General features: G+C 42.5%; 1 protein-coding gene across 1 annotated transcript in view; it reads left to right on the top strand.

The window, feature by feature from the left end:
* spag5 (sperm associated antigen 5) overlaps window positions 1-21,412 on the top strand; it is a 54,162-nt gene that overhangs the window by 18,840 nt on the left and 13,910 nt on the right. Inside the window, exons 9-16 of the mRNA XM_059655489.1 lie at window positions 3,461-3,623; window positions 7,151-7,263; window positions 7,939-8,113; window positions 10,177-10,267; window positions 15,115-15,198; window positions 15,995-16,078; window positions 16,291-16,393; window positions 19,049-19,181. Of these exons, the coding sequence (XP_059511472.1) occupies window positions 3,461-3,623; window positions 7,151-7,263; window positions 7,939-8,113; window positions 10,177-10,267; window positions 15,115-15,198; window positions 15,995-16,078; window positions 16,291-16,393; window positions 19,049-19,181 (946 nt within the window). The remainder of the gene's footprint in view (window positions 1-3,460; window positions 3,624-7,150; window positions 7,264-7,938; window positions 8,114-10,176; window positions 10,268-15,114; window positions 15,199-15,994; window positions 16,079-16,290; window positions 16,394-19,048; window positions 19,182-21,412) is intronic.

Genomic DNA, 21,412 nt, shown 5'->3' on the forward strand with positions numbered 1-21,412 from the left:
TCTGTCGTCTTCACCACTCATGGTCCCACAGTTCTTTGTCATCAGCAAACGTGGAAATATTATACCAGAGTCCCTCATCTGATTTATTGACATAATCTGTGAATAGTTGGGGCCCATCTTACCCCATTTTGTCACCCTTTTCCGCTTTAGGGATAAATGCATTATTTTCACTCTGTTCTATCTGCTAACCAATTCACAGTTCATGCCAGCACATTACAACCGATTCCATCTGCTTTGATTTTTGGACGTTAACCTCTTATTCAAATTCAAATGCACAACTATCTATTCGACTAGTTACATACTCAAATTTCAAGTTGGTTTGTCCAACACCATTTCCCTCTCATATTTTGTTTCCGTGACATTGCTAGTATTTTTAAGTGCCTTTTATAGTATTCTTTACAATAGACTCTAACGTTTAGCCTAACATCAATAATAGGTCAACTAGTCCCGAATCCCTCCTTTTCTCCATGTCTTAAAAAACAAGTGGGGTTACATTCGCCACACTCCAAACTGCCTGGACTTCTCCAGAATCTAAAGAGTTTTGGAATAATATAAAGTGCAATCATTATTTCTACAGCCACCTCCTTTTATTACCCTGGGTATTTACTGACTTTCAGGCTCATTAATTTCTCCAGCATTTTTTAACTAAAGTCCTTCAATTCCTTCTTCTCAAAAGACCTTTCCTTCTACAGCATTTCTGGAGGAATTTTATCTGTAACGACAGAACAAAAGTCTTCATTTAATTCAGAGCTAGTAGGAACGGCAGATGCTGGAGAATCTGACATAACAAGGTGTAGAGCTGGATGAACACAGCAGGCCAAGCAGCATCAGAGGAGCAGGGGAGCTGACGTTTCGCAGTCTAGACCCTTCTTCAGAAAAGAAAGGTCGAGACCCAAAACATCAGGCTTCCTGCTCCTCTGATGCCGCTTGGCCTGCTGTGTTCATCCTGCTCCACACCTTGTTATCTCTTTATTTAATTGATATGCAGTTTCCTTATTCTCCATTGTCAGTTCTTCCATTTCAGACTGGAAGGGCCTGATAATTATACTTTCATCTTCACTACTATTTATCATTTTATTGACTTACAGAAACTCTTACAATCAGCTATTATGCTCCATGCATACTTATTTTCATAAACTGTTTTCCCCTCTTAGTCACACACTTGTTCCTCCTTTGAATTCTAAACTGCTTTTAGTCTTCTGGCTTGCTACTTTGAGTTACTTCATACAGCTTTTATGTGACTCTCTTCTACCCCATCAATGTCAGCGCATATATCGCCTTTTCCTGACTGCTATCAGTTGTGATGAAGAGTCACTGGACTCAACGTTAACTTTACTTTCTCTCCACAGATGCTGCTAGACCTGCCGAGTTTCTCCATCAATTTCTGTTTTTGTTTATATGACTCCTCTTGGGATCTCATGCCATCCTTGCTTTCTTTGGTTAGCCATTGATGGTCTACTTCCTTGTTGTTCTTTTGCCCAAAGGAATGTAAGACTCCTGTAATGCAAGTCTGTTTCTTGCATTGTTTATTCACTGGTGTGCCTTTTAATGAAGTTATCCAATCTGTTACTCAGCTAACCTCTCAAACCTTTGAAGTTTTATTTGTTTAGGATCTTAGTTTGGGACTAGACTGTTTCACTTTCTATACCAAAATCTATATTTTTACTGTGTTATGGTCTTTTTTCCTAAAGGACCTTGCAGACAAGATTTGTAATTAACACCTCCTTATTGCACAAATCCAAGTCTAGGCTTGTCCTGAGTTGGGTCCTTAATGTATTGGTCTAAAAAATCTATCTTGTACACACCCTAGGAACTGAGCTGCCAGACTATCATTGCTGATGTAGCTTGCCCATAAGTATATTAAAATCACCCATGATTACTGTAGCACATGGTGCAATTATGTCTAACATCCTTTTTAATGCTATCCCCTACTTCATAACTATTTGGAGGCTAATAGACAGTTCCCACTAATGTTTTCTGCCCCTTGTTGCTGCTTCACTCCACCCAGACTGATTCCTCATCTACATTTCCTGACCAATATCCTTTCTCACCGGTGCATTAATTTCATGTTCATGAACAATGCCACCTCACCATCTTTTCCACTTCTGTTTGGCCAGTCCTTCCTTGAGATTGAATAACGTTGGGTGGCCACTTGCCATCCTTGGTCACCCCATGTAACCATAACTGCATCTGTTTACAACTATTTGTTGTGTTGATTTGTCTGTCATTTTGTGACTATTCTGTGCATTCAGATATTGTAAGTTTAGATGTGTCATTTTGTGATTCTATTTTTTTTTGTCCTCCAATCCTATTTGCTGATAGCCTTCCACTTTTGCATTCTATTTTTCTCTTACATTTCCATGCTTATTTCTTCATTTTTTTTCTTCTGCCAGCTCAGGTTCCTGCCCCCCCTAGTTTAAACCCTTACTACTGTACTTATGAATGTCCCTGCAACGGTATTAGCCCTGGCCCTGCTGGGGTACAACCCATTCAGCTTGTACAGGGCCCATCTTCCTCAGAATTGCTTCAAATATCCCGAGAATCTTAATCCTTCCCTCCTGCGCCATTTCATAGAATAGAATCATAGAATTCTTACAAATTGGAAGCAGACCACTTGGCCCATCAAGTTCATACCAGCATCCAAAATGCTTCCCACCCAGATTCATACCCTACCTCTCCCCTCACCACTACTACCTTATCCCTGTAACCCTGCATTTTCCAATGCCAATCCACCTAACTGCATGTCTTTGGATTGTGCATTGTTGGAGAAATACTAATATGGACTATTTTCCTATTTCTGATTGTTAGCACATAACACTGGGAATAATCGTGAGATCAGTATCTTTTGAGGTCTGTTTTCATTTATTTCCTAGCTTCCTATGTTGTGTTTGCAAGACCTCATTCTCCTCTTCACCTTTGTCACTAGCATGGGCCATGATCTCTGGCTGTTTTCCCAATCCATTCAGATTGTTCTGCAGTTGCAGGCAATATACCATTCCTAGGTGCATGCGTCTGCAGCTGCAGTACATCACTTTATTCCCTCTAGAATAGAATCTTCTTTCAGTCTTGCTCTCGCAGCTCACCCCCTATCCGTGCAGCTGAGCCATTCCTGGTAATGCAGACTTTGCCCTTGTTGCACTCCCCTGAGAAACTGTCTTCCCCGGCAGTATCCTAAACAGCATATCTGTTAGACAGAACTGGCCATTGTATCGAGGTGGGATATTTGGGGTGGTATCAGTAAGACTTTATTCATGTAAACAGAGGGGAAATCTGGAGCTTTCTTTTCCCCCAAAAGTTTAGATTAGAGATCTATTGAACAATACAAAATTGGAATTGGATTTTTAATATGTGGAATGAACAGCAAGTTCTGCACTTACCTTTAGCCAAATTTTGTATATCTGTATGTTTTATTTAAATATTGTTTTGTGGTTTTAATTGGCATGTTATGTTTTTCCCTCAGTCTGGAAGAGACTGCAAATAAACTAAAGCAGGAGAAAGAAGATCTAGAGCTGGCTCAGGCTGAGGTCACCCGCTTAACTAAGGTCCTGGCACTTAAAGACGAGGAGCTACAAGAACTCTTCGACACCCGGGCCGAGGCTGCATTGATTGCAGACTATAACAAGGTACGTGGAAAACAGCCAAAGCATGATAGATGTGGTAGATTTGTAAGGGAAGGCAGCTATATAATTCAATTTTATTAAATCCCAACACGTGTGACATTTCACGGTCAGGTAGGGCTGGGCAGTGAGACTTGTTCATGCGTGAACCCTCTGTTTACCTTTAGGAAGTGGTTGGTTCAACATTTCCAGCTAGCCATGGCGTGTCTCCTGAAGAAGGAATGTGTAGGATGTGGAGATATTTTAATGTAGTTGGTCCAATGGCAGAGCAAGTGTTTAGAGGGAGGAATTGTTGTTGATCATCAGAGCACTGAGTGTTACTGGGTTTTGAGGAGCTGGTGAGAGCTCAGCCATGGTTCAGAGTTCCTGAATATTCCAGAATTCAAATGGATGTGGAACTATTATAGTAACAGGTGGCTGGTCATATGATGGATGCTGAAAGTAGTACTTGTATGGGAATGGGGCAAGGGATTGAAACTGACTGCATTGCTCTGTTGTTCTGAGGGCTAGAATTGATTCAGTTGACAGAATGGCTTCTCCATCCAAGGAAATGATTCAATGAAGAGCTTTCCTCCTATCCCCTTCTCACCCCTACAAGTGTTCTGGGTAGTACCGATTCTGTACCCGAGCACCACTCCCTATGATTCCTTATTTAGATGCTACAGCTTCAATGACCCCGTTCTCCTGATTTCCATTCCGTTTGGGTGTCTTGTGTCTGCTTCTAAATTATACTTTTTATCTGACTAAAATTACAAAAGATTGCAAAACATCAGTAGGCGCTGCTGGGCATTTAATCAGTCTGTAACTGGATTTGCATTAGCACATCCTCTCCTACACCCATACTCTTTAAGATGGACTCCTGTCATTTTTAGCCTGACCTACTTCTGGCCTGTACTCCAGAGCAATGGCCTGAATCTCTGGAGCTTCTCCCACAAAACTGGGTTATGCTCCAATTATTGACACAGATGAGCTTTTAGGAATACATGGCTTCTTCAAACACCACTTGTTAAAACTAACTCAAAGTGCAAGAGTCTGAACAGGTTCATGACACCTGGATTGGAGCCAATAAATGCTCTGGGCTCACCTTTCTGCCCATCTTTTTAAAATGTTCCTGAAATCCTTGTCTGCATTCTTAACAGACTAGACTTTGTTCTGTGTTGAACTCTAGCTTGAACAAAATGGATTTATTGCTGTTAGGTGCTGTGCTCTGTTGTCCTGTCTTCCAAGATCCCTAATATCCACCCACCCTGGCTCCCATGGTACACTGAATTTATCCAAATCCCCTATTCTTGTCTTTCAGTCTCTGATTGTGGCCTCCTGCAGCCTCCAAGCACTCTGTGACATCTGGTCTCGCAACTGATTTGCAGCATAATTGCAGACTGCTCTCCACATCACACCCTGGAAACCCCCCTCCTCTCTTTTGAGCCTCTTTGACTGACTTTGTCTTCTCCATTACCCTCTCCTACATTCTCCTTTCAAAGGTTTCAGAAAATCTCATGGTTAATTACGCTGGTCACTTTCCAGCTGTATCTCATCACCCTTTGGGTGAAGAGCTTTGGAACATTGTGGCTACATTGAAGATGATGTGAAATTATATTTAGATTTTTTAATAGTTTATTAATTGAAACATTTTGTAAGATGAGCAATTTTAAGAATAGAGAGAAAAATTATTCCCTCTGGCAAAAGAGTCAAAACCATGGGTAATAGATGTAAAGTCATTTGGCATAAAGAACAACAGGAGATGACAATTCGTCTGGGAAGTTTTCAGAATCTGAATGGGTAATGGATACAAAACAGTTCTGGGACCAAACATTAGCATTTCTTTGAGAGACAGCACAGGCCCGACAGCCCAAATGGTCTCCTGTAATGTGTGACTGCGACAAGTCTCTGAACCATTCTTTGTGTAGGTAGGCCTCAGCCAAAAGAGTCTGTTTTGTCTTGCTTGCTGAGTCTGTGAAACCAGGAGCTCTGGTCCAGTTTTCCCACATTACCACTATTGGTCTGCGTGCTGTGATCATATGTTCCTGATACTTTGTGTGATGATCAGCCATATATGAAAGGCTACTAGTTTGTTCCCTCGTCTGTATGGAATTTGCTAAAGTAGCAACAGAGGGGTTTGTAAGGACATTATGTGCTGATTAATGCAATACTTTTTATTTGTTCATGGGTGCGGCTGTCAGCGTTAAAAGGGGAGGCAATGGCCCAGTGGTATTATCACTGGACTGTTAATCCAGAGACCCAGATAACGTTCTGGGGACCCAGGTTCAAATCCCGCCATGGTAGATGGTGGAATTAAATATCTGGAATTAAGAATCTAATGATGACCGTGAATCCATTGTCGATTGTCAGGAAAAACACATCTGGTTCACTGATGTCCTTTTTAGGGAAGGAAACTGCCATCCTTATCTAGTCTGGTCTCCATGTGATTCCAGACCCGCAGCATGTGGTTGACTCTGAACTGCCTTCTGGCAATTAGAGATGGGCAATAAATGCTGCCTAGCCAGAGATGCTCTCATCCCATGAAGGAATAAAAACAAAAATTTATTACCCATCTCTAATTGATGGTGCGTGTGGTGTACATGCGAGGATATTCCTAGATTTTGACCCAGTGACAGTGAAGGAACGACATCATAGTTCTAAGTGAGACTTGAGTGGTTTGAATAGGAACTTGCAGGTAGTGATGTTACCACCTGCTGCCCTTGTCGTTCCGGATGGTAGTGGTTGTGGATTTAGAAGGTGCTGTTGAAGGTGTATCGGTGAGTCACTGCAGTGGATCTAGATAAATGGTACTTGCCACTTCCACAGTGCATTGGTGGTTGAGAAGGTGAATATTGAAGGTGGTGACTGGAATGCCAATTGAGTGGGCTGCTTGGCCCTGGAAGGTGTCAAACTTTTCGAATATTGTTGGGGCTACACCCATTAAGGCAAGTGGGGAGTATTCCTCCACTTTTCTGATTTGTGCACTGCCTTTGAGATTTGAGAGTAACGATGAGGAAGGGACTTGATACACTCATTTTCACCCAGTGAGTTGAGGTATCTTGGAAGTACATTCCAGTCAGCTGGGAAAGGAATGGTGTCCTGAGAATCATCTTGTACACAAGGTTGATTCCTCAGGATCTAAATTAGGACCAAAGTGATCTCTTAGATTATGTCTGGTTATGTGGGAAGAATTTTTTACATTTGTACCCCATCTGTCAAACCCCCACTGCCTCACCAAAAAGCTCACAATCGTCTATGCCCAGGAATATTTTGACCCTGCCTTTCCTGGAAGAGTTCTTTCCCCTTGAATAGGGCAGGACTGCCAGTAAGATTATGCCTAATGTACCATGACCATGTGAGACAGGCTGGTTGGAGAAGATTGTTTGTCACTTTTATTTGTTGTTGGTACAACACAATTCTACAATGTGTGGCTTTGACAGTGAAATCACTGGGCTTGCTGCAGTCAGTGTGCAGAGGTGTTTGCTACTTAGAGGTTTCTAGGGAATGTAAACCCTTGAATTTTATTTTTTTTTTGCTCTGTTCTCTTGAACCAGTTTATGGAGCAGGAGCTGAAGGTGTCCCGTGAGCACTTGATAGAGATGGAGGGGCAGCTCAGTGAACAAGTCCACCTCCTGCATGAACGCAACCTGCAATGTGAGGAGCTGCGGTGAGTGAACCAATGAGCAGACTCCCTTACCCTATGCTTTCCCAGGACAATGTTTGTTTCTCCCTGTGCATGGAGTCAGGCATTACAGTAATCAGCCAACTAAGGCACGGGGTCAAACGGGTAGTGACCTCTGGGGTTTTATTCGAACACTGTTCCACAGTAAGGTGTAAACAGCTGTTTGCATGATTTATATAGGACCTTGTTGTGTAAAACCTTTATTGCAAGGGTGAGGGGTCTCACTGAGGAGTTCCTGTATGCACGTTTTGGGATGCGTTAAAGGAAAGGAAACATTTCCAAGTTCAGGCAGCATGGAGTGATAGCTGGGAGGCATTTTTAAGGCCAGATAGAGGAGTTATAGGGCTGAAAATTATTACGAAAATAGGTTGGGATAGAGCCATGAACAGTTTATAAAAGAAAAGCGAACCTTACTGTGGATTAGATTGATTACAACTGACTGTGTTTTAAGATGGCAATCTGTATGGTTTTTTTTCCCCAAGGGCCAAGATACTGACAGCAGTGGGGAGATCAGTAAACCTGAAATGGAGGGTCTTTTAAAAACAATGCGCTGACATTTGGGAGGTGACCTATATTTGGCATTGACTGAACGTGGATAAGCCCGCAATCCTGATTTGGTACATGAGTAAAACAGGTGTCTGTCTGTCTCAAAAATATCAGGACTCGGTGTGATGAGTGCCAAAGAAATCTTGATATGGTTAAGGAGGATGCGCGAGAGATGTTGCTGGAAATGGGACAGCAGATGAACCAGGCCACGATAGAGATCTCTGCCCTGAAGAATCAAATACAAGATGTCATCAAGTCAACTGGAGTCACTATGAAGAACTGCCAGCAGGTGGGTCTCCTGTTGCTTGGATTCTTCTCTAAGCTCTGCCTTCCTGGAGGCACAATGCACAGGGTTCCTGATAACCCAGACTGTAAAGTGAATCACTGTGCTGATGACTGCCCAGCGAATCTCTGGACAATGTTTAACATTTGAATTTGGATATTATTGACTTGCCCTCCATCAACAGAACCACTTACTTCCTCCACTGTAACACTGTCCATCTCACCCACTGCCTCAGCTCATCTGCTGAAAATCTCATCCATGACTCTGCTACCCCTTGAACTGACTTTTCCCACAGATTCCTGGTCCATCTATTTTCCATGTGAAGCTCTGCTGTCAATGTCCTAACTCGCAACTGGTTCCAATTTACCCTTCACTCTTATGTTCACTCACCAACAGTGATTCCTGCTCCAGAAACACCTCCATTTTCGAAAATTTTCATCCGTAGAATCATAGAGTATAGAAAATCCATCGAGTCTGTGTACCACCAGAAATACACTACTATCTCCACTGGTCCCATTTCTCTGCACTAGGCTTACAGGCTTAAATGTTATGACACTTCCTGTACTCATTCAAGTACTTTTTAAGGGTTGTGAGCTTTCCTGCCTCATCTATCTTCCCAGGCATCTCAGACCCCCATCACCCTCTGGGAGAACTTTTTTTCTCCAATCGCTTCTAAACTGTCGGCCTTTCACCATCAAATTATACCCCCTTGTTATTGATCCCTTGACCAAGTGGAACAGTTGCTTTCTATTCACTTTCCATGCGCCTTATAATCTTATACACCACAATCAGGCCCACCCCCAAGTCTTCTCTGGTCCAAAGAAAAAAATCCATGTCTTTGTAGCTGAAATGTTCAGTCCTAGCAAATGGTGGTGGTGAATCTCCTCCGCACCCCCTCCCCAGTGCAATCAAATCCTTCCTGGTGACCAGAACTGCAAGCACAACTCCAGCTATGGCTGAACCAGTCCTGTACAGCTCCAACATAACTTCCCTGCTCTTACAATCTGTACCGCAACTGATCAAGGCGAGCTTTCCATATGCTGCCTTAACTACCTGATTAGTCTGTCCTGCCATCTTCCAGGATTAATGGACAAGCATCCTGAGATCCGTCTGTTCTTCTGAGCTTCCTTGTGTCCTGCCATTCATTGAGTACTCCCTTGCCTTGCCCCTTCTTCCGTCACCTCACACTTGTGGAAATTAACCCTGATCTGTCGTCTGACCAATCCATTTGTATCTTCCCACACTTAACACCTTCTTCCTCTGTGTCATCTGCAAACTTCCTCATTATTACTACCACAAGCTCTGCTTCACCCCCAACCTTCTTATCTACATCACTTATGAATGTCACAAACCATAAAGGACCCAGCACTGATCTCTGTTGTTCACCACTGCACATCACGTCCCAGTCTCTCAGTACTGTTGTCAAATTCCTCTGCTGTTTCTGACTTCGCCCTCCTTATTAACCACAGAACTCTGCATCTCCAATTCTGGCCTCTTCAGGATCCCTGATTTCCATGCTGCTCATACTTTCAGCTGCCTGAGCCCTAAGCTCTGCAATTGCTGCAGAAACCTCCCTCTCGCTTTTGAAGATGCTCCTTGAAACCTAGCTCTGACAGACTTTAGTGACTTGTCCTATCTAATACCACTCTGCGTTGGCCCATGTCAAACGCTGTGTTCCAGTGTGAACTGCCTTGGTGCTTCACAATGTTAAAGATGGTTACATAAATACAAGTGTCACTTGGTGATCTAGAACTTCAGTATTACTGAAAAGAGAGATGCTGTGAAAACTCCTCAATTTGCTTTCACAGAACAGATGGCAGGAATGCACATGTTCAAGGAGAATAACAATTTCACAATTACTGAAGTGTTGCAGGGCCCGGAAATGTTCTCATAAACCCTGTCTGTGCACTCTCCAATGCCTTCACATTCTTCCTGAAGTGCAGCACCCAGACCTGTAGCTCAGGCAAAGTTAACATCTCATACACGTTCCAGAATTCCAATACTTACAGTACAGAAGCAGGCCAGAATCAGTATCTTGCCTGATATTCCTGTGATATGTTTTTTTTAAGAATCGTCTGGTGGCCATTGCCAAGACTAAGCAACTACCCCCTGCGACTGAAACACAGGAGGCAGCAAAGGAAAGTACCAAACCCAGTGAAGGTAAATCGATGGGTCGGGGTGAGAAGTGGAGTATAGAGTGGGTTTGATAGTTCCTCTGGATTTGACTGACAGGGTGAAGATCTCCTTTTCAGGATTTTGCTCACAATTAAATTCTGTTCCTCTCCATGCACAGAATACAATAAAACATACCTGGCATCATCAAGTCAGTTTACAGGGAACTTTTGTCTGCTGCCACTCTTTGTGCCAAATACCGTATACAGCTAGTGATAGATGGAGCAAAGTGATTCCACAACCAATAGATTGTATTTAAGTTTGACAGTCCTGCCACATTCTATTGTGAATGGTGAAGGATAATTAAGCAACTCACTGGAGGCCGAGACTCCATAAATATTCCTATCCTCCATGATGGAAGAGCCCAACACATCAGTGCAAAAGATAAAGCTGAAGTATTTGTGACAATCTTCAGCCAATTCGATTCACTCTACATTATCTAGAAATGGATACTGCAAAGGCTATGGGCACTAACAATATTCCGGCAGCAGTACTGAAGATTTGTGCTCTAGAACTTGCTATTGCCCTAACCAAATACAGCTATTCCAGTACAGCTGCAACACTGGTATCACCTGACAATGTGGAAAACTGCCCAGGTGTTTGTCCTGTGCACACAAAGCAGGACAAATCCAACCCGATCAATTACTGCCCCATCAGTCTATTCTTGATCATCAGTAAAGTGGTGAAAGGTTTAATCAATTGTGCTGTCTCCTCAGTAGAGACTATCTGTCCCCAGCAATCCATTCTGCCAATAAAGTCATCCACTTTAAACTGGGAGAGGGGAGTGTACAGCCATTCAGGTAGCAATCTATCTACCTTGTTTATTGCTTCTAAAGTGAATAACCTCACATTTATCCAAATTATACCGTATCTGCCATTGATCTGATCACTCACCTAACCTGCTGAGATAATACTGAAGGATCTCTGTATCCTTGTCACAGTTCACCCTCCCAACCAACATGGTATCATCTGCAAACTTGGAGTTGTTCGATTTTGTTCCCTTCGTCCAAATCATTGGTATATATTGTGAATAGCTAGGGTCCTAGCACCAATCCCTGTGGCACACCACTTGTTACTACCTGCCAATTTGGAAAGAATCCATTAATTCCTGTTCTTTGTTTCCTCTCTGCCAACCATTTTCCTATACACTTCCCTCAATCCCATGAGCTTTAATCTTGCACATTAATCTCTTATGTGGAACTTTATCAAACACTTTCTGAAAGTCCAAATATACTACATTGACTGGCTCCCTCTTCTCAACTCTACTGGTTACATCTTCATAGAATTCCACCAGATTTGTCAAGCATGATTTCTCCTTCATAAATCCATGCTAACACTGTCTGATCCTGCCACTGCTTTTCAAATGCTCTGCTATAAAATCCTTGACAATGGATTGAGGATTTTCCCCATTCACCAGTCTATAATTCCCTGTTTTCTCTCTACCTCCCTTTTTGAATATTGGAGTGACATTAGCTACCCTCCAATCTGCAGGGACTGTTCCAGAGTCTATAAAATCCTGGAATATGATCATCAATGCATCCACTATTCCCAGAATTACTTCCTTAAATACTCTGGGATGTAGATTATCAGTCCCTGGAGATTTATTGGCCTTCAATCCCAATGATTTTTCCCAGCACCATTTCTCTGCTAATATTGATCTCCCTCAGCTCTTCCCTCTCGGTAAATCTTACCTCCTCCGACTATTCTGGTATCTGATTTGTGTCGTCTTTTGTGAAGACAGAAGTAAAGTATGTATTCATTTTCTCAGCCATTTCTTTGTCCCCTATTATGCATTCTCCCATTTGTGTTGGGAAGGGGACCTACGTTTGTTGTTACCAATTTCTTTCTTTTTGTGGAACTGTAGAAACTTTTAGTGTCAGTCTTTATGTTCCCTGCAAGCTTCATTTTGTACTCCAATTTCCTCTTAATCAATCCCTTGGTCTTTCTTTGCTGAATTCTAAACTGTTGTTGGTCCTCAGATTTGTTATTTTTCTTGACCAATTTGTATGCTTATAGAACAGTGCAGGCCCTTCGGCCCACGATGTTGTTTTTCCAACCTATTATCCTACTCTAAAATCAAACTACCCTGCGTACCCTTCATTTTACTATCATCTATGTGCCTATCCAAGATTCGCTTGAATGTCCCTAATGTATCTGACTTGGATTGGATGCTGTCTCATTTCTTTTGTAAGCCATGGATCGGCCCTCTTACCCATTTTACTTTTGCAACAGACAGGAATAAACAGCTGTTGCAGTTCCTCCATGTGTTCCTTGAATGTTTGCCATTGCCTATCCACTGTCATCCCTTTAAGTAACACTCACCAATCTATCAACGCCAAGTCACGCCTCATATCCTTTTATTAAGGTTCAACACCCTAGTCTCTGAATCACTCTCCACCTTGATTTTAAAAATTCTATCACGTTATGGTTGCTCTTCCCCAAGGGGTCTCGCACAGCTAGATTAGCAATGATTCCTTTCTCGTTACACACTACCCAATGTGAGATGGCCTGCTCTCATTGGTTCCTCTACATATTGGTCAAGAAAACCATCCCGTATATATTTCAGGAATCCTTCTCTATGGCATTGTGGCTAATTTGATTTACCCAATCTATGTGCAGATTTAAATCATCCATGATCACCAATGTTCCCTTTAATGCCATTCTTGACATCACGGTAATTTGGGGGTCTGTATATGACACCCACTAATGTTTTTTGCCCCTTGGTATTTCTCAACTCTCCCCATACAGACTCCACATTGTCAAAGCGAATGCCCACTGTTCCCATTGTGGCCTCCTCTACATCGGTGAAACCAAGTAGAGGCTTGGGGACCGCTTTGTGGAACACCGACACTCTGTTTGCAATAAACAACTGCACCTCTCGGTCGCGAACCAATTCAACTCCCCCTCCCATTCCTTAGACGACATGTCCATCCTGGGCCACCTCCAGTGCCATAATGATGCCACCCGAAGGTTGCAGAAACAGTAACTCATATTGTGCTTTGGAACTGTGCAGCCCAATGGTACCAATGTGGACTTCACAGACTTCAAAATCTCCCCTTCCCCTACTGCATCCCAAAACCAGCCTAGCTTGTCCCCATCTCCCTAACCTGTCCTTCGTCCCACTTATCCCCTCCATCCACCTCAAACCCCATTCCCATCTCCTACCTACTAACCTCATCCCGCTCCCTTGACCTGTCCGTCCTCTCTGGACTGACCTATCCACTCCCTGAGTCCCCACCTATACTCACCTTTTACTGGCTCTATCCCAACCTCTTTGACCTGTCTGTCTCCTCTCTACCTATCTTCTCCTCTATCCGCCTCCGTCCTCTCCCTATTTATGTCAGAACCCTCTCCCACTCCCCCCATTCTGATGAAGGGTCCAGGCCTGAAATGTCAGCCTCCCTGCTCTTCTGATGCTGCTTGGCCTGCTGTGTTCGTCCAGCTCCACGCCTTGTTATCCTGTCCTATTGTGTTAATTTCCTCTTTAATCAGCAATGCAGCTTTGCCACCATTTTCCTTTTTACCTGTTTTTTTTTTTCTCCCCCTCCCTGCTCTAATTTGTGTCTTCAGCCAGCTACATGACACAACTCTACATTTTTTGGCTTTCTATTAGTCCATTATGGGACACCTTACTGAAAGCTTTTTGGAAATCCAGATAAATTGCATCGACTTCATGAGTATTATCTAGTCTGTTGCCTGCTCAAAAAAAAATCAATCAGGATGTTCATGCAAAATTTTCCCCTGTCAGCACAGATTTCACTTCACAGGTTCTATTTCCTGTTTTAAATGTTCTGCTATTGTAACTTTGGTAGAGATTTTATTTTTCCACTATTGATGTTGAGATGACTGACATAACCACGTGGACCTGTTCTGCTCCCCCTCCACTTTAAATAAAGGCTATTTACTGTTCCTCTTTGTAGTAATGTTTCTGCCATGTCTTCCTAAATTCTCTAAATCTGTTTGTTTAATTTATTCAATACGTTCTATTTTTGTACTTGTAAGTTAGCTCTTTCATTATCCATTTCATCATTCTATGTCTTGTCTACTCTTAAGGGTCAATCTGAAGGATGGTTATATGATTATCATTACGTGTTCTTTGAGAGTGTTTCTTTGTAATGATTGAATTCACATTTCACTATCACTCCTGCGGGAGGGGGGTGGGGTTTCAAACCTATGTTCCCAGAACAGTGGCCTGGAGTCTTGGATTGCTAGTGCACTGACATTAGCACTACACTATTGCCCAGATATTCCCCTGTGTTTTCTTTTAATTAATGTAATTGCTTTTGTTCATCCCTTGTTCCTAGATCCAATAGCTTATCTAGCTTTTATTGGTTTTAATGCATGTGGGTTGGACACTGGTTACAAATTGAGGGGACCTTATTCCTTTTACCTAACTCTTCTATCCAATTAATATCAGGGTAGTTGAAATAAGTTATGATTATTTTGTTTTTACTCGTATTCAATTTGCTAACGTTGTCTGTGCATTTCTTCCTCCACCTCCTTCCGCTATTGGGTGGTTGGTAGATCACACCTACTGGTGCGTTTTGATCTTTTTAATTGTCTTTTCTTTCTCCCCCTGTGGATTCTACTTTTGTCTTATTGATACCCGTGTCCCTTTTTTTTAGTTAAATAGCTTTCCAGTGTTCATCAACCTTGGTTCACATAGAGCATGGCAACAGAGTGAGATGTCAGAGGGCATTGATGGAACTGTGTATTCCATGATGAGGCAACATCTCCATAATTTGAAAACAGTTTTGTTGTGTTGAGATGGAACCATACTGTTTTTGGTTACAGCATTGCTGAAATTTGTCTTTTTTATCCTGTGGTCTGTTCAGAACATCATGAAGGGACTCTGTGCAACATCAGGAGTGACCAGAGTGCATTTGCTCCCATCAGGTCAACAATGCTGAATCCACCAGGTAAGATCCTGGCACAAATAAGCAGCAGCCACCATTGTATCTACAGACGTATTCATCAGTTCTTACTATATCTCTTCTGGGAGTGTTTAATGAGGACAGTGTTAAAGAAACTTTATTCTATCTAACCCAGTGCCACGCCTGCACTGGGAGTTATGTGGATTGTAGTGTCCACTATGAAATTGTGACCGTCTTTTTGTCTGACAAACACACAATTCACTTGTAGTAAAAGAAGTAATTATCATTACAAGGTGTGTGAGCATAGGCTGGGAATGATTCTCCCTCCACCCTCCTGATTTGAAATTGTTGAATTCGTTTTGATTTGGAGTAGTTCTGATGTCTGTCTTGCAAATTTTCTGAACTGATATACTGGAATACACCACAATATTCTAATGTCTTTGGATGCTTTTTAGAAACTCCTGTGTTCCTCTACCAACCAACTCTGTACCATCCCAGTTCTTATCATTCACGTTCTCATTGTTCATGAATTTCCCATGCGACCAACACCCATCCTATCCATCCCGCCTCTCACTGCACCACTTCCTCCGTCTGGTGTTCCCGTATGAACCCTACTCGGCCCTCTCCTCGATTCACGTTCTCAGCTATTACAGTACCATTCTCTGGTTTCTTCTCTCAATCCCCTGCCTCACTGACTTTGCACTTCTGTAATGGTCTCCTCAAAATCTTGCATTTCAGTCTCCCACTGTCGCTCTGTGGCCTGTTCTGATTTGCTGATGGTGGCTTATTGTGTAGAGCTAAGTGGCTGTGTAACCACTGTCTTTGTCTTTGCTTTTTGCAGAATGTAATAAAGCAGCTCCCCTTGATATTGAAAGCTGTCAAGGTGCCTTCACAAGAGTTGAGCCCACAACTCCCAAGAAAACAGGTGAGGTGTTAGTGTGGTTAAACTTTCACTGAGATATTAATTGGGTGAATAAACTGGCAGGTTCTGCGCATTAGAAAAAGGATGAAACAAGTCCTTTCTCCCTTCTGGGTTTGTTGCTGTTGTGTATCAAAGGGAAATTGGTTTGGCTGCAGCATTCGTTTTGGTGCTCTGAGCAGCTGTTACTCAGTTTGATATTTCTCTTCCCACTATAGAGAAAGAAGATACTCTGTTGCCGACTGTGGTTGAACTGCGAGAGTCCACCCAAAAGCTCCTTGAGGTAATACAACTGCGGGTAAAGGACCTGCAGGATGAGATGTAAGTACAGAACTTGAAACAGCTATAGTTCCTTGCAAATTGCTACATTACTGAATTAGGTAAAATGGTTCTGGTGTGAGCATTTAGCATTTGATGTCTTTGTTGTTCAGTAGTTCTGTGTCTCAGGAACTGAACCAAATTTCATGCCCATCAGTGGGCAGCATGAAACCTTGCTTCCCGATGAGAAAGGCCTTGGTTTAAGTTCCACTCAGGAGATTCGAGCACCAGGTCAAGGTTGATATTGGTGCCTTGCAGTTGCCAGGATCAGTGCTACACTGTCCTGGTGCTGCCGCCTGGATGAGATGTTTAACTGATACACATCTGCTTTTGTTTGTGAATTTAAAAGATCCCATTGTTATTATTTGGAGCATGGGTGCATTCTCTCTAGTTTTCTTTTCATTACTTATCCCTCCACTAGTGATTTTAAAACAAAATGTGTTCATTGATTTCATTGCGTGTGGAATCTGGCTGGGTTTAAATTGGCTCAGGGATAGTAGGAACTGCAGATGCTGAAGAATGAGATAACAAAGTGTAGAGATGGATGAACACAGTCCTGCTTCTCTGCTGCTTGGCCTGCTGTGTTCATCCATCTCTACACCTTGTTATCTTGGGTTTAAATTGGCTGCCATTTTTCTTATGTTACAACAGTGACCAGACCTCATTGGCTATAAAACACATTGGGATGCTCTGCAATTGTGAAAGGTGCTATAGAATTGAATGTTCCTTCATTACCAATGAGTGAAATGAGGTATTTAAGTTTGGCACTGTGTGATGGGATCACTGTGCATACCAGTTGGTGATGTCTGGTCCTTCATTTACTGATTATTCTCTGTTGTGAGTCAGTAGTTTTATTCTACTATTTCTCTGCTGTGATCATCTTACTAAAACTTGATCCTGTTTGTATGGGATCCTGGATGCAGATCGGAAGCAGGATCCTTGGCTGCAGCCTGCTCCCACCATTAATTCATAAACACCTAAGGTTAGCTGGAATGTCCAAGCTGATCTTGGTGAATTTAGCACAGGCTAAGGCTACAAGGAGCCTTCACATCAATACACCTTAGCTGCTCACTGGACAGTTCCTGACTGATTTGTGAAGCTGAAAATTGGGAAGTGAGCATGACCTGCTGCGTCTCTAATCCTCCCCGTCTGCCAACTGCTCAGCCTAGCTTTGGAGCCAAAGTTTAAGGGAGCATGCTCCTCTCCAAACTAGGTTAGCCCTTTTAACTTTGTATGTTGCTCTCCAGCCTTTCTCTGCTTTATGGTTTATAGTGCACTCATTGAGGTGACTGTATCCTGCAAGAGCTGAGACAGATGTTGGAAATGAAGGAGTTTATGATGAAGGCCTACTGCATGTCGGCATTACTGGGCACAGTCTGGAGTTGCCTGCACTGGAATGCTGTCAACTATTTCCCCTCTGCTTCCCATAAACAACACATGACAGGCTTGTGAAGAAGGTTACAGATCACAGATTTTAAAACAAAGTAACAACAGTTGACACAAAATTGCCTGAATAATATCAGACAGAGTAATGGTCAATGGATATTATTCGAGCTGGTGGAGGGTTTGTTGTGAGGTTGCCTAGGGGTTGGTATTGTGCAGGAGATAATTTGCAGATGATGCAAAACTTGCAAGAATTGTGAACTATGAGGAGAATGTTGTAGAGCTCCAAAAAGAGATTGACAAGTTGGTGTAGGTGGCAGGTACAATTAAATACAGAAAAGCATCAGGTGATACACTTTGGTCAGAAGAACATTGAAAGACAATATAAAATATGGGAATAAAAACAAATTGCTGGAAAAGCTGAGCAGGTCTGGCAGCATCTGTGAAGAAAAATCAGAGTTAACATTTTGGGTCAGTTTTGAGAAAAGGTCACCAGACCTGAAATGTTAACTGATTTTTCTTCTTAGATGCTGCCAGACCTGCTGAGCTTTTCCAGCAACTTCTGTTTTTGTTTCTGATTTAAAGCATCTGCAGTTCTTTCAGTTTTTATAAAATATGGGGTGTAAGAGCAGAGGTATCTTGGTATATATGCAGGACTGGTTAAGAAAGCAATTAATGAAGCATACAGTATCCTTGGCTAATTAATAGAATATAAGGGCAAGGCGATGATGTTTAAAACACCTGTTAGGCCACACATGGAGTATTGTGTACAGTTGTGCATGCCATGTTATAGGAGAGATGTGAATGCATTGGAGGGCATAAGTGATTTACAGGAATGGTTCCCAGGATGAGAAACTTGAGTTATAAGGATAGATTGAAGACTGGATAGAAGAGATTTTTTTGAGGTGGGCACTATAAGCAGGCTAGATGTGGTGGATGGGGAAAATCTGTTCCTGCTTTAAGAACAAGAATGAGAGGGCATAGATTTAAAGTGATGTGAAAGAAATCATTTTCACATAGTATTTCACGCTCCAACTATTCACTGTCTGGAAAATATGCTAGAGGCCAATTCAACTGAGGTATTCAAGAGGCATTGGATGTTTATTTGGATAGAAATAATATGCAACAGTATGGGGAATTCAGTAATGAGAGTTGTCTGAACATCAGTGCAGACATGATTTGGCTGAACAGCATCCTTCTGCACTTTCAGAATTCTGTGATAAACTGAGTTCTGGGGCTAAACCTTTCCTACATTTCTTTTATTTCTTTTATCAGTTCTACAATGAGGGAGCAACGGAGGGCCACATTCAGCAAGAACTGGTCAGAAATGAGCAGTCTACAGGGCAGAGTTTTAGCCTTGGAAACTGAGAACAGGAGGCTGAACAGAGATCTTCAGTCACATGTTAAGGTGTGAACAGTCATGTGAATTTGTCTATGTAAAGACCTACACTTAGATTAACACAGGCACCTGCAGAAATGTCCACGTACACGTGAAATTCAAGTCTGAGGAATTCTCTCAATTGCTTGAAGCTGGTTTTCTGCTGGTAATGAAAGTGGCTGTGGACCATGCTGTACCCTACATGTACTCCTCTGCTCTGCCTATTCGGGTGACTCTGATCTGTTTTGGGATTTTTTTTTCTCGTTAAACTGCCCTTTTCCTTTTCTCTTTATTTCTTCTCACCAAGTCAGCTCCCATAAAGTCCATCACAACTTTCAAGAACAATATCTTTTTATTTCAGCAAAATGCACCACTTTAGTTCAAATTCAACCTCAGTACCTGTGGCTAGATCCTAATTGTTTCAATCCCTAGTGTCCACAGAACATAGAACAGTACAGCACAGTACAGGCCTTCGGCCCACAATGTTGTGCCAAACTTTTTTACCTGAAACTTAAGTTCTTTCTAACCTCCACCTCTACCTTTATACTATCATCCATATGCCTATCTAATAGTCGCTTAAATGCCCCTAATGAGGACGACTCCACTACTGTCTCCAGCAATGCATTCCACACCCCTACCACTCTCTCTGAGTAAAGAACCTACCTCCTTTCACTTCAAAACTACGTCCCCTTGTAAAAGCAACCTCCACCCTGGGAAAAAGTCTCTGGCTGTCCACTCTATCTATACTTCTGATCATTTTGTACACCTCAATCAAGTCATCTCTCATCCTTCGTCGTTCTAAAGAGAAAAGCCCTAGCTCTCTTAACCTTTCCTCGTAAGACCTTCCCTCCATTCCAGGCAACATCCTGGTAAATCCCCTCTGTACATTTTCCAACGCTTCCACATCTTTCCTGTAATGAACACAATAATCCAGATGTGGCTGAACCAGGCTTTTGTATAGCTGGAGCATAACTTCAACTCCTGAACTCAATCCCTCTATTAATGAAAGTTAACACATCATACGTGTTCTGAACACCTCTATCCACCTGGGTGGCAGCTCTCAGGGAACTGTGAACATGAACCCCAAGGTCCCTCTGCTCCTCCACACTGCCAAGAATCTTTGATAAACCTGTATTCTGCTTTCAAGTTTGTCCTTCCAAAATGAATCACCTCACACTTTTCAGGGTTAAACGCTATCTGCCACTTCTCAGCCCAGTTCTGCATCCTGTCAATGTCCCTTTGTAACCCAGAACAGCCCTCCGCACTGTCCACAACGTGACCCACCTTTGTATCATCTGCAAACTTACTAATCCACCCTTCCATTCCTTCATCCAAATCATTTACAAAAATCACAAATAGAAGAGGACTCGGAACAGATCCTTGTGGTACACCACTCGTAACTGAGCACCATGATGAATATTTTTCGTCCACTACCACCCTCTTTCTTCTAAGGGTCAGCCAATTCTGAATCCAATCTGCCACATTTCCCCTGTCCCATGCCTCCTTACCTTCTGCATAAGCCTACCATGGGGAACCTTATCAAACACCTTACTTAAATCCATGTATCCACTGCTCCACCTTCATCCACGTGTTTGGTCACCTCTTCAAAGAATTCAGTAAGATTTTTGAGGCATGATCTACCCCTTACTAATCCATGCTGACTATCACGAATCAAACTGTGCCTTTCCAAGTGATCATAAATCCTGTCTCTCAGAGCCCTTTCCAATAATTTACCCACCACTGACGTAAGACTAACTGGCCTGTAATTTCCACAGTTATCCCTGTTCCCTTTTTTGAAAAAGGGAATGACATATTTGCCTCTTTCCAATCTTCCCGCACTATACCCGTGGACAGTGAGGACAAAAAGATCATTGCCAAAGGCTCTGTGTTCTCGTCCCTTGCTTTCCAAAGAATCCTAGGATAAATCCCATCAGGCCTGGGGGACTTATCTGTCTTCAACTTCCTCAGAATTCCTAGCACATCTTCTTTACAAACATCAACCTCCTGTAGCCTACCAGCCTGTTTCACAACATACTCCTCTACGAGTAGGTTCCTCTCAGTTGTGAATACTGAAGAAAAGTATTCATTAAGGACCTCTCCTATCTCTTTCGGCTCTGTGCACAAATTCCCTTTACAATCCTTGATCTGTCCTACCCTTTCTCTGGTCATTCTCTTGTTCTGCACATATGTATAAAAAGTCTTGGCGTTTTCCTTGATCCTATCTGCCAAGGTTTTCTCATGCCCCCTTATAGCTCTCCTAA

The sequence above is a fragment of the Stegostoma tigrinum genome, chromosome 27, assembly GCF_030684315.1.
Source record: "Stegostoma tigrinum isolate sSteTig4 chromosome 27, sSteTig4.hap1, whole genome shotgun sequence".
Taxonomy (NCBI): domain Eukaryota; kingdom Metazoa; phylum Chordata; class Chondrichthyes; order Orectolobiformes; family Stegostomatidae; genus Stegostoma; species Stegostoma tigrinum.